The sequence below is a fragment of the Pseudonaja textilis genome, chromosome Z (genome assembly GCF_049901715.1).
Source record: "Pseudonaja textilis isolate UNSWEBS1 chromosome Z, rPseTex1.2, whole genome shotgun sequence".
In the NCBI taxonomy this organism is placed as follows: Eukaryota; Metazoa; Chordata; class Lepidosauria; order Squamata; family Elapidae; genus Pseudonaja; species Pseudonaja textilis.
Window position 1 is genome coordinate 33,077,818 of NC_142008.1, and position 14,380 is coordinate 33,092,197.

The 14,380-nt window shown below is 37.4% G+C and overlaps 1 protein-coding gene across 2 annotated transcripts in view; it reads right to left on the minus strand.

Annotated features, from left to right (window-relative positions):
• Positions 1-14,380, minus strand: part of ETV1 (ETS variant transcription factor 1) — a 135,528-nt gene that overhangs the window by 109,467 nt on the left and 11,681 nt on the right. For both annotated transcript variants that reach the window (XM_087917963.1, XM_087917964.1), the window contains one exon: positions 13,724-13,777. In XM_087917963.1, coding sequence (XP_087774089.1) covers positions 13,724-13,777 — 54 coding nt within the window. The remainder of the gene's footprint in view (positions 1-13,723; positions 13,778-14,380) is intronic.

A 14,380-nucleotide genomic window follows, 5' to 3' on the forward strand; every position in this document is an offset into this window, starting at 1 on the left:
CTGGCCAGCGTGCCAGAATCCAGAAGACCAAGGGGAGCAGAGCTGCCAGGACGGGCAGGCTGAAGCTTCCCTCCTTCCCCACCCAAGTGGGCTTCTTGTGCAGACCCAGCCTTCCAGCCCATGGCACTAACGCATGTCCACAATCTGGAGCAACTGGCTGGCTTAGGTGCAGAGGGCAGCAGGGCAGTGTTTGCTGGCTGGGTGACTGGCTTCCCAGTCCACTGCTCCTGCCATGCTGGGGGTGAGGGGCAAGGGGCTGGCAGCGGTTCTTGCCCCCTAGCCCCTCCCTACCACCGGTGATTCTCACACTGCCGCTTCTGGATGGGCTGCCAAAGCAGCCAGGAGAAAAACCCACTGTTGGGTAGGTAAGCTGCCCCAGGAGGACAGAGGAGCTCCTCAAGCATGGAGCGCCTCAAGCATGGAGCACCTCAAGCATGGAGATGCCACCGAGGACCCTGTTTGCTGGCGGGGAAGCAGCTGTGGGGGTCAGGCAGTCACTACTGCCCCTCACCCTGTGGCTGCTATTGCTGCTGCTGCTCTTCAGGGATGGCAGGGCTGTACAGGAGCTGAATCTGCACAGGAGGAACATCTGTCCGGCACCAGGGTAAGAGATGCATCGGCCGGGAAGTAGTTAGTTCCTTTGGCAGAAGTGGCAGGAGAGGGGCTGTGCTGGCTTGTTCTCAGTGGTGGATCTGGGAAGCACTTTATCCCAGCTAGAGTTAGAGCAAAGCTCTTCCACTTGCTGGACCCCCTTAACCCAACCCCCAGGAATGCTGATTTCCCTTCCCTTCGAGGTCAGAAAGGGGCTCCAGCTTTCCAGTGCAGGGAGGTGGCATTCCCTGCCCAACTTGCTCTCCTTGTCCAGGGCTGCAGAACTGTGCTCTCGCTGGGGATGTCCTGCCATTCTGATGGGGACCAGGTGGGTAGGCAGGAGGGCAGACAGGGAGACATGTGGACCTCCGAAAGGCCAGGTAGAGCTAGCACATGCACACCTGACAGCTGGTCTTCATGCACACATGCGTGCCAGAAACTAGATCATCTGCTCTTCCAGTTTCCGGCACACATGTGCAACCGCATGCCCTCCAGTCTTGGCACTTGGTGAAAAAGTTCGCCAACACTGCTCTACAACTAAATCTATAAAATATATATTTTTAATACAAGAATATTGTATGAGAAATTATCAGGATAATGTGTGAGTTTTCATTCAATTTTTTTATTGTCCAAGAAAATGCACACAATATACAGATTAGATGTCTTTACTCATTGTGAAAGAGCAACAAACCCTTTGCAACATGGCTTTCCATTTCACAACCAATATTATTTTACAGCATGACTCAACAGGCTTGGCTTTTTCATTACAGAATAATGTTATTAGATTTGTAAAATATAATTCCTACACCTGTTAGATTGCTGAGTATTAAAGTCTGACAAGTTTATTAAACATGTCTTATTTATCCAAATGAAAATGCCTATATATTCTATATTCAAGACAGAGAGAGAAGGAAGAAAAAAAGGAGAAAAAATATTTGGTTGCCTTTGGCAAAGTTTCACATGGAAAATATAAAGCAATATTTGAGCCTTCGCCTTTAAACGTACTTTCAATCAAACCGTGGGTTATTTTATTTAAAAGCAGCTATGCCTTTTAAAGTCAAACCCCAATTAATTACACTGCTTTTCCAAATGTAAGTACTAACTATGTCTAATCTAATGAACAGCATATGCTTAGTTCATGTTATGACAGAGCCATTACTTATGTCGATAAACTGCGTACACTTCCCACAGCTGTAATAAAGGACAGGAAAATACTCTAATTAAAGGATACTGAAGACTGCGAAAGGGGGAGGGAGAAGCAATATACTGTTCACATAAGGGTATATAATAGGGTTATTAAAACAGGGACTTCATTGCTATCTTTTCTATGGTCTTTATTGCATTTCACAACCTAGCAATGTTTGCAAAGCACAATGACAAGCTGGATGTTTGTTTTTATTTATAAAGATATGTGCACTTAATATGCTTCCTTCAAGCAAATACTTGCTAACAGCAGCCTATGAGTCTCTCTTTTTTTAACCCAACAAATGTTTGAGAAGCCAAGGCTATTTGGCTTCTCAAACATTTGCTGTTCAAGATTCAAAATTCAAAAAACTCTCTCTCTTTTGGACCGATATTCAGGGGTGGGATTCTATCAGTTCTGTCCACATCTGTAGAACCGGTTACTCTGAAAAGCAGCAAACAGAGAGCATGCATAGATCTGGTTCTATGTCTGCTGCTGTTTTGGCCCACCTGCCCGCCCGGGCTCTTACCTGACACCTTTATTTCCTGCATTTTCAACCGCAGCTACTTTGCGCGACACAGCTGAGGTTGAAAAAGCAGGAAACAAGGGCTTTTCCAACCACTGCGCACTTGCACGCAGCGCTGTTCAGCTGTCCAGGAAGCTCAGCACGTCGTAAATTGCACTTGCGCGACTCGCACATGTGCATGCACTCACAACACAGAGCGACAGAATCAGTAGTTATACCGATCAGTTCCCATCCCTGCCTATATTTTACGACTTTCTTGTATCCTGGTTAATCTGTATTTTATTAATATAATGGGTGTATGAAACTTGCATTTATATATCTACATAAAAACTTTCTGGGATTCTCTAAGTTAAGGGCTATTTTATTTTATTTGCAATTCTCATTAATGGACATTTTTCATTCCAAGATTTTTTTTTCTCTATAGGTATTTGTGTATTAATACTGCATTAATTAGAATCCCTTCTAATATTTTCAATGAAAAAAGACACAGCCTAGAAAAGGTATAGGTAGCTTTATCTGCTTTCCAAAAACCCCTATAAGTGACCAGTTCAAACTTTCTTACTAAGAGTTAGATATTCCTTCCCTACAGCCAAATACTACAGAGAAAGTGGTACACAAAAAAGAAAAGGGGAACCCAACCAAAAGATTATAACAAGCAAAGAATGGCGAAATGAAATTTTGCTTTTGCTGCTGAGGAAGATTCAGCCATGGCATATCTACTGACTTGAATGAACAAGGAATCAAGGATACATATATTGAATCAATCCAAGGTGCACCTTAAATGCCACAAGGAAGTCAAAGGATATGGATCCTGGTTTGTCATATATTTTGCAGCAGTGAGAGGGCAGTTTTGGTTAGCGCTATGTGCTCACCTCAGAAACAAGGTCACTTATTTTTTAAAAAATAAAAATTAAATTTCCAAAAGGATTAGAGATCAATACCATCTATATATAGAGAAGGGGGAGCAGGCAGCAATCATTTGTTTTAATAGTGGTAGTGTGCCAGTTGTGGATTAGATCAATAGTGAGGCTATCAAGGTCTTTGTATCCTTCAGAGCTAGGAGTTATATTTTTTTAAAGAAAAAAATGCATCTCCAGAGTCTGCAGAAAAATAATGCACCGAGACCTCCTTATGCTACACAACCATAGATTGAAGAAAAAGAAGAAAGAAAAAAGGCTAACAAGAAACTCACTCACTAGAGAAAAGATAAATCTTCAATCTAAATACAGGTTAATGCTTGGGGCTAACCACAAAATGAAGTTACAGAGGTAAGGGGGGGGGGATAAAGAATCAACTATATTATTAAAATTATTTCACTCACTTTAAGTAAGAGGAAAAAGAAACAAGAAGGATGTGCCATATGAATAAAAATGTAATCTATATAAATATTTGTTAGTAGGTAAGATATATTATTTTGACAGGCTTGTGGTTAGCTTTCAGCATAGTTACAGGACAAGATAAAAGAGTTTGCTTATACATTGGACCATTTTAAATCAAAATGGGTTAAATAAAAGATGTTCCTTGAAGATGTTTTAGAACAAGGCAAAGTAGACAAAAATGGACTTGATCAGGTTTCTTAAACTTGGACATTGTCCAAAATATGTATTTTTATAGAGTACAGGTAGGTAAGTTGCTAAGTGAGGCATTTGTTAAGTGAACCATGCCCCATTTTATAACCTTTCTTGCCATAGTTATTAAATGAATCACTGCAGTTAAATTAGTAACATGGTTGTTTAGTGAATCTGGTTTTTCTGTTGCCTTTGCTTGATCACAAAAGGTGATCACTTGACCCTGGGACACTGCAACCATCACAAATATGAGTCAGTTGCCAAGCATCTGAATTTTGATTATGTGACCATGAGAACATTGCCATTAAGTATGAAAAATGGTCATAAGTCACTTTTTTCAGTGCTGTTTTAACTTCACACGGTCACTAAATGAAGTGTTGTAAGTTGAGGACTATCTGTATGTACTTCAATTGCCAAAATTCACCAGTCTCCATAGGAAATTCAATTGAGGAATTGAATACTACACGAGTCAAAAAAAGAGTTGTGAAAATATTTACAGATCCCTCACATCCCGGACATAAACTGTTTCAACTCCTTCCCTCAAAACGACGCTATAGAGCACTGCACAGCAGAATAACTAGAGACAAGAATACTTTTTTTCCCAAAAGCCATCACTCTGCTAAACAAATAATTCCCTCAACACTGTGCAACTATTCACGAAGTGTGCACTACTATTACTGTTAATCTTCTCATCACTTCTTATCACCCATCCCCTCCCACTTGTGATTGTAGGACTGTAACTTTGTTGCTTGTATCCTTACGATTTATATTGACTGTTTCCTAGTATGATTTGATTGTTGATTGTACCCTATGACTATCATTAAGTGTTGTACGTTATGATTCTTGATTCTTAACGAATGTACCTTTTCTTAATGTATACTGAGAGTATTTACACCAAGACAAATCCCTTGTATGTCCAATCACACTTGGCCAATAAAGTATTCTATTCTATTCTAAACTGGATAAATAATCAAGTTCAACTCCTCGGGATCACATTGGCCTATCAATGTAATTCTTTCTGACAATTCAGAGGCAATTTACGGTTGCCTTTTTATTTTTACAATTTTATTCATGTCCCAGTGTAGCGTACATTTCTATGATTAAATAGGCAAATGGGCCAAACAGAAATGGTAGATCCATTGGCAAGTCTTAGAGAGCTACAAGGAACATGCTTCAGGACTTATTAAACTCATACAAATTTGGTGTTTAAAATAATGATAATGATGATAATAACAATAAGAACTATGGAAGGTCTAAAGCACTTTGCAGAGAACATAAAATACTTGTGGGGAAAGCTAACCCATTTGGCTCTGTTATTCCTATTAACACACTTAATTTTAAAAACTTGGATATAGTGTGATCTGGTAAAAGGCAGCTTTCTACCTTCCTATAATTTTCTAATACTCAGTTGCTGGAAAATTGGTTTATCTCACATTATACATAAGTAGTAAATATTTAATTCCAGTTGTTCCTTCAAAATTTCCAAAAGAATGCATACATATTTGCAGCATGTTTCTATGTATGGTTTTCAGGGTTTTTCCAGGTCTATATGGAGATGCCTAGAATTAATGTGGATCCTTCTTCAGGCTACACCTTCCTGCAAAGTTGTCCTCTGAAATGCAAGTCAATGCAGATTCAGGTTCAGAACATCAGAAAGTGCTACAAAGCTTAACATACTAAATAGAAAAAAAGAAAAAAAGTTGAATATATGTCAATAATTCTCTAAATCTTCTGCTGATGACAGTAATGAGAGCACAGCAGATACAATCAGCAACTCCAAAGATGATTCCAGAAAGAGAAATGACTGAGGACATGCCAAAAATTAATGCAAAAATATTATCCTCTTAGAAACTATTTGCAAGATCAGGTGGACCTTCAGTCTCCTCAACAGTGTCCTTCTTACAGTATCTTAACCTAGAGAAATGTATTTTTTTTTTCTGAATTATATCAGGAAGAATGACATAAACCATCTTCTGCCAGAAAATGCATGTAGTTCCATCCTTACCTTTCTCTGTCTTCCTAGTTAGCTTGCAAAGGATTTATCCATTCCATTTTGTATATACAGAGTGATCAAGTGCCAGCAATCTGGAATGTTGCACTGTTCCACCAGCTTGAAAATCTGTACAGTATTCTGTTAGTCCCAAAAAACACACTTGGGCAAAATACTGGAAGTTTCCTGAGTATTGGTATAAGCGAACAAATGAACGCACACACAAACCCCCAGTCAACAATAAATACAATTTGTACGTGTCATTGGTAATGTTTGCAAACTCTTCTGCTACAAAAATGTTATATATATGTAAGTAGGTGGGTGGGTTTTCTTTAAGTTTAAAGTCTATAAAGTCAGCACCAGGCATATTGTGGTATTAAAATCAAGAACTATCATTGAAAAGGACTTACTTCCAAAGTAGTCACTAACTGTATTTCTAGGAAGTCATCCATGCCAATAATGATTTCAGGGTAAGTAGGAACAAATGAGAAGATACATTCCCTCGGGTATTCTAATTGCAAGCTATGAAAAAGCTTTAGAAGTTAATAAGGTAAAGGTAAATTTCTGCTGTCTAGTCATGTCTGACTGTAGGAGGGCAGTGCTCATCTCAATTGCTTGGCTGAAGGATCCAGTGTTGTTAGAAGACATTTCTGTGGTCATGTGGCCAACATGATTGTATGCCGAGATGCACAGAACACTGGTACTTTCCCACCTAAATGGTATCTGTTTATCTATTCACATTTGCACGCTTTAGAACTGGTAGATGGTCAGAAGCTGGGGTAAGGATGGAGCTCACCCCATCATGAGGTGCTTGGATCTTGAACCCTGGCTATTAGCTTTCCAGTCATTTCCCCTCTTATAGATTAATATCAGAACCTTTTATTGGTTCTGGAATGAGTAAAAAGAGCCAACAAAGATCATAAAAAGTGTAGTCTTAGCTTAAGTGGCTTCCAGTTCTTGTCAGTGCTCCTGCTGTATTATTTCTAACAACTTTATTTCTATTTCATGCTTCTAGGCCACCAATTTTCCTCAAGGAAGGACTCCAATTAGTAGATTTCAAGGGCAATCCTGAGTATAGGCCCCAAACAACTCAGTGGAAGTGCATATGTAAGATATATGCTAAGACAAGTTTATTGTGTTTATGGGAGACTATCTTGTCTCTTGGGTTTCCTTCCAGGTCTGAAATATATATCTTTGGGGAATTGTGTTCAATCCTTTTTTTTTTCTGGTTTTTTAGAAAATAGACCTCTTTTATTAGGCTTTTCTAGTCTGAAGGGTTTTTTATTGGGTGTTAATTGTTTGTTTCTTGTTGTCAGTTCCCTTCAACATCCCCTGGGAAGGAAGGATGAAAACTAATTGAATTAATAATAAGGAAGAAAAATAGGAGGAGAAAGTTAATCAAAAACAAAATCAGGATCAGAAGAAAAGGATTATACTTTTAGATATTCTTTTTGACTGACAAGAAAAAGGAACATCCCAAATGTGGAGTACAGTTTTCTTCATGTTTTCCCCATTCAATTTTTGTCATTATTGTGCAAGGCCTACACAAAAGAAGGCCCTTTGTTTTCTTTGGTTGTTTTCATGTTCAGTTCTTTAATTGCCAAGCATAAAGATCATTGTAACATTAATCTGCGTATGAAAGCCAGCCATAACAGACCACAAACAAATCTTTCATAGCAATAATACACTGCTCAAAAAAAATAAGGGAACACTTAAACAACACAATGTAACTTCAAGTCAATCACACTTCTGTGAAATCAAACTGTCTACTTAGGTAGCAACACTGATTGATAATCAATTTCACATGCTGTTGTGCAAATGGAATAGACAACAGGTGGAAAGCATAGGCAGTTAGCAAGACTTCTCCAATAAAGGAGTGGTTCTGCAGGTGGTGACCACAGACCACTTCCCAGTTCCTATGCTTTCTGGCTGATGGTTTGGTCACTTTTGAATGCTGGCGGTGCTTCTCACCCTAGTGGTAGCATGAGATGGAGTCTACAACCCACACAAGTGGCTCAGATAGTGCAGCTCATCCAGGATGGCACATCAATGCAAGCTGTGGCAAGAAGGTTTGCTGTGTCTGTCAGTGTAGTGTCCAGAGCATGGAGGTGCTATCAGGAGACAGGCCAGTACATCAGGAGACGTGGAGGAGGTCATAGGAGGCAACAACCCAGCATTAGGACCGCTACCTCCACCTTTGTGCAAGGAGGGACAGGAGGAGCACTGCCAGAGCCCTGAAAAATTACCTCCAGCGGGCCACAAATGTGCATGTGGCTGCTCAAACAGTCAGAAACAGACTCCATGAGGGTGGTATGAGGGCCAGACGTCCACAGGTGGGGGTTGTGCTTACAGCCCAACAGCGTGCAGGACGTTTGGCATTTGCCAGAGAACACCAAGATTGGCAAATTCACCACTGGGATCCTGTGCTCTTCACAGATGAAAGCAGGTTCACACTAAGCACATGTGAGAGACGTGACAGGGTTTGGAGATGCTGTGGAGAATGTTCTGCTGCCTGCAACATCCTCCAGCATGACCAGTTTGGCAGTGGGTCAGTAATGGTGGGGTGGCATTTCTTTAGGGGGCCGCAGAGCCCTCCATGTGTTCGCCAGAGGTAGCCTGACTGCCACTAGGTACCGAGATGAGATCCTCAGACCCTTTGTGAGACCATATTCTGCTGCGGTTGGCCCTGGGTTCCTCCTAATGCACGACAATGCTAGACCTCATGTGGCTGGAGTGTGTCAGCAGTTCCTGCAAGATGAAGGCATTGATGCTATGGACTAGCCCGCCCATTCCCCAGACCTGAATCCAATTGAGCACATCTGGGACATCATGTCTCACTCCATCCACCAACGCCACATTGCACCACAGACTGTCCAGGAGTTGGGGGATGCTTTAGTCCAGGTGTGGGAGGAGATCTCTCAGGAGATCATCCGCCACCTCATCAGGAGCATGCCCAGGCAGTGTAGGGAGGTCATACAGGCACGTGGAGGCCACACACACTACTGAGCCTCATTTTGACTTGTTTTAAGGACATTACATCAAAGTTGGATCAGCCTGTAGTGTTTTTTTCCACTTTAATTTTGAGTGTAACTCCAAATCCAGACCTCCATGGGTTGCTAAATTTGATTTCCATTGATAATTTTTGTGTGATTTTGTTGTTAGCACATTCAACTATGTAATGAACAAAGTATTTAATAAGAATATTTCATTCATTCAGATCTAGGATATCTTATTTTTGTGTTCCCTTTATTTTTTTGAGCAGTGTATATAACAAAGGGAAGTCTTACAAATTAGTTTCAAGATATTTGTCAAAAGGAGCTACTGGCATACAATCCATGCTTCTGACTACATTAAAATCAGAACATGTAAAAGCAAGAGCCTAGGTAATTCCTTTGTAATGAAACATAGAAAATCTTGCTGGAATATTTCAGTCAGTTCCAGAATTCTTGACAGTAGTCATTTCAAACATCAGAAGACTTTTTGCATCTTTTAAGGCAAAATCTTTTTGCATCTTTTAAGGCAAAGTATGAGAAGAAGGCCATTTTTTCATGAGTATCCTGCTACAGAGGCTTCTTTTCAATGATGCAAATTACCATATTTAAGAATAATCTCAGTACAATTAAAGATAAAATAACTCACTCGACATTCTCTGTTTTTGGGATTTAAGGAAACTCATGTAACTTCATTCTACAAAGGTCTGTAATTAATCCAAATTAAGCTTGGCTGTTTTTCTCCTTCACCTATCAGTGTTGAAAACTAGTCATCAAAATAGAATTAGAACTGGTTGGTAACCAAAGAAAATAAAATTGTGTAATCCATAACTTGTCGTCTTTCCATTTTACCCTTTAAACATGTACAGTATATATGCATGCACACACGTGCACATTCTTTTATCAGCAAAATGTAAACTTATCAATTTGTGCATGTGTGTATGCACAAATACTTGTAAATATATATATGTATACACACACACATATACATATATACATACATACACACATACATACATACACACACACACCATATACACTGACAAAACTCTCTAAATTTCTGCTTACACATATTTAAAACTTTCATTTCAAGCAATATTTTAGAGAGTTCACTGCACAATCTGTATAATTTTGTTTCTATTGCTGAATTAATTTCCCAACAAATAGAAATATTCTGGCTCTTTAAATAGGAAGAACAAGGAAAAATAATATTGTTCAATTATATTATATAAATTGTATTTAGAAATTTGAGTTGCAATGACAATCAGAAAATATCAAGCACACAATTCCAAAAGTGTGTTAGTGTCTGTCTGAGAAACAATTTCAAAAGGTTAAATAGGCAAGCCCACTTGCTACAGGAATAAAATATTTGGATTAAAATATCTCAAACCTTTTAAAGATGGTTGATAGTACTTTAATTTTGTTTAAGTCTCTGTAGATACAGCACAGCAATTGTATACAGATCCATCTGTACATAAACAGAAGACTATTTATCTGAACAGATAATCTTTAGCTCCATCACTAACACATTAATGTCTGAAAGGGCTAAGGTTCACTTAAGAAAACCTGACCATCTTTGATAGGATTTTACATAAAGAATATGTGGCCCTTCTATAAGAATCATTGACTTATTTTTGTGTCAATTGTAAAATAAAATGTTGATAAAGCTTTGCATTCCTCAGTAGGATAGGTTTGATTATCTCAAATTGGTTTTGCGCTTAGCACAGAGATCTGCTTAATTGAAGATAATTGTTCCAAATCTGAAATATTTTTACCTATGATCAAAACATAAAATTATGTGAAATCCCCATTGGTGGTCCATGTGTGAATCTGTTTCAAATTCAATCTTATAAAATCAATGAAGTGATAATGAAAGCATTTTATTTGCAAATATAGTCTCTAATAAAATCATGCATAAATTCTTTTTAAATATAATAAGTAAGTTAATCATGCTTTAAAGTTAAGATTTCACCTTTACTTATGTCATATCATTTTTTCAACACTATTATTAAAATTAGGTTTATTTATCACACTTAGAAACTGCCCATCTTTCTCACTGAAGAACATTAATTAACGTCATTTGAAAGGGTTTTTTTTTCAATTTACAACTTAAGAAAGGAACTGAAGAAAAGTTAATCTTATAGCTTGTTAAAATAGGAAATGTTTGCCAAGGAACTTGATTTTGAGAAGGAAACCATAGCAATTAATTTAAGCTTTCACATCAATTGCAGGAGAATATACTATTCCATAATTATGGATATTTTTTTCATTATTAAACCAATGATGAATATTAAAAGAAAAGAATTAAAATTACAGCGTGAAGAACATATAGAAGATCTGGAGAAAATATCATGTTATAATAACACTAAAGGACGATTTGAAATTATAGGATGTCTTTTGAAGTGAAACAAATAATAATGGATGATAGATTTATTGTGATGCTAATGACAACGGATGGTGCCTTGCCTTTCTTCAAATAGGACAATCATGGCAGATAACCATTTAAAGAAATTTTAAAAATGAATTTTAAATTCAGATAACATTATTAGTAGTACCACAATATTTGACTGAAGAAAATGATCTTACCAGATTTCCAAGACATGATGCTCTCCACACCATGCTGATTCTTCCTTTCCCTAGCCAGTTTGGTCTAGTGGTTTCACCTACTGGGCTAGTGAGAATTCTAGTCTCACCTCAGGCATGAAAACAAGCTGAGTGATCTTGGACCACTCCCTCTCTTTCAGCCCAACCCACCTCACAGGGTTGTTGTGGGGAAAATAGGAAGAGGAAGAATGATTAAGTAAGTTTGCCACCTTGAGATATTTATAAAAAATAACAGCAGCAGGATAAAAAAAGGTAAACTGCACATATTTCTCAAAGGTGTAGTGTGCCAATCAAGTGCATTAATCAACAATACAGTGTTTCCAGTATTGACGATTTACACCAAGTTCACTAGCATATCTACAGTGTAACTGGATCAAAAGTCCAAGAAACAAGTTTAATAACCATGAGCTCCAAGAATGGAAAAACAAGAACAAATAAACTTATTTGGGAAGACATGAATAGTAACTACCCATATTTTTTAAGAATACAAGAATAGCCATTGTGCATTAAAGAGGATCTGTTAATTGACAGAAGATTTTCCCTGTTCTGAGGTTGCAAGAACATAGAGAAATTTAAAAAAAAAATGCTGAATAAATGCATAAATGTCCTGAAAAGCAATAAGTGATTGATAAGCCAATTCATATATCCAATTTATGTACATGATGAACGCACATTATTGCATAACAGGTTTGCCCTTTGCTTTGCTCCCTTAAATTCATCACTGGAGGCTTTTGCAAATAATTAGCTATTAGCAAACAATGAGGTGGATCAAATGAAGAGATATTAGCCAACCATAAAATCTTTCCATTAAGTGTTCTTTGAAATAAACAGCACATGAATCTTAATACAAATCCGAGCACATTTTAAGGCTTTTTACAGCCACATACTATTCTGGTTTTTTTAGCCTATATTTACCATAAATCCGTCTTCCACTTTCTATTTCTGGCTTAGTGTGATTTAAAATTAGTTGGGTAGTCTTTCTGAGTTTACTTTACTCCTGAGAAGTGACAACTTTCTTGACTCCTCTGCTTCCTGCTCTAAAAAAGCCCCATGGGAAGAGCTTTACTTTATGTTTTGCCTTTAAGTTTTAATTAAAATGTAGGAAGGCTACTGATTGCTGAAGAACAGGATGGATAATGAAAGACATTCACACATATCTTTGGTCACTTTGTGAGGTAAATGCATTAATGCTACTCTCCACCTGACAATTTAACTCCTATTTTCTTCTTCTTCTTTCAGTAGGAGAGAATCAAAAGCTATTTCCTTTCATAAAAATGAGAACAGTTATAAAAGTGGAGAAAAAATGTTGAATTAGCATTAAATTTAGTGGTTGTATTTGCAGCACAAAAAACAAAATGAAATCCTATGTAAGAACCAATTATTACTGTACATGCTGTAATTAGGCTATCCTGCTAATACCCAGCAACTACAATCTTGAAAATTCAATTGTTGGCTAACAGATTGCTTGACTCCTATATTTCTCAGTTTTGCTTTGCTTTAAAGTTGCCTTCTATACATCTTACTCCCTTTCTTATTTATTTATTTTTTTCCAATTAAAACAAAGAAACACTGATAGTGGTAGCTGGTTTTAAGAATACAAAGTGACTGTAAATTTGGATGAGAGACTACATACTTCTCAGAATCACATTCCAGAATCACTGACAAAAACACATCATGCCATTTATATAGACTATAAATGACAATTAATTACTTTTACTATTTATTACTTCCCATGTTCTCTTAAAAACCGCACTATTCTTGATAGTAATAGTTAATTGTTTTTGAAGGTCCTCTGATTGCACATCACTAGACCATCTAGATGGAATGCCACTTCCTGTTAAGCACCATTTTTATTATTACTATTACTATCATCATCATTTTTATTGTTGTTGTTAGTATTATTTTAGATTCCAGTGCTGATTGGAGATAATAGAGAAAGACATTAGGCTCTCATATTATGCTGATTTTACTAGAAAAATTCATCTATTTCCCCATTCTGGAAAACATACTCTTTTTCACCAGTATATCTACAAACTTAAATAAATGTGGAAAAAGGGGAGGAGGAAAGACAGATGGACACTGGCTTTTCAATCAATCTATTTGTTGTTGTTGCAATTCAGGGAGGGTTCTCTCTCTATATTTTTACACTGGGATCATGGATTGACAATCTCCTGTTCTAAGTAACTACTGGCTAAAGGAAAAGATATACATGCTATACATTTTCTTTCTTTCTTTTTTTTTAAAGAAAGAGTTAAAAAGTGCTATACTTACAACTCTCCGCTTGGTAGTCTGGTACAAACTGCTCATCATTATCAGGTACCTGAGCTGAAGATAATGTAAGGGAGAAAATGAAAGAAATAATTTATTAGAAATAATAATTAGGAAAAGAAGGAAAATATTTCTAACTCTTAGGACTAGCCAAATCATGAAGAAAATCCACTTTACACAAAACAAAAATATTAAATGATTATGGAAATCAACTGCAAATGAAGATGCACTGAGAAATTCTGCACTTGAGGTTACATTAATCAGCATTGAGCACAAGCATCCAATATACTGGACATACCTCACAAGAGCCAAACATTTATTTCAATAAGTAGGGTGATGTATTAGTCACTAAATACCTTCATGCTTAAACTAGGTAGAGAACAGTTAACCTACATTAGATTTATGGTTTTATCTTGCCAGCATTTAGGAGGTAGAATTGCATTTATTTAGCAATAAATTAAGCTAATATCATTAAGGCAACCAACCAAGGAGTCAAACAGAATACAGGCTGAGTCCCATTGAAGCTTTTCAGGCTTTTACCTTAGTACTCCTGTAACATTTGAGAGGAAAAATAACAAGGAAGAAAGTGGGGAAGACAAAAAAAAGATACATTTCCCTTTCAATTTATGAAATTCTAGAACATATCTAAATTAGTGTTAT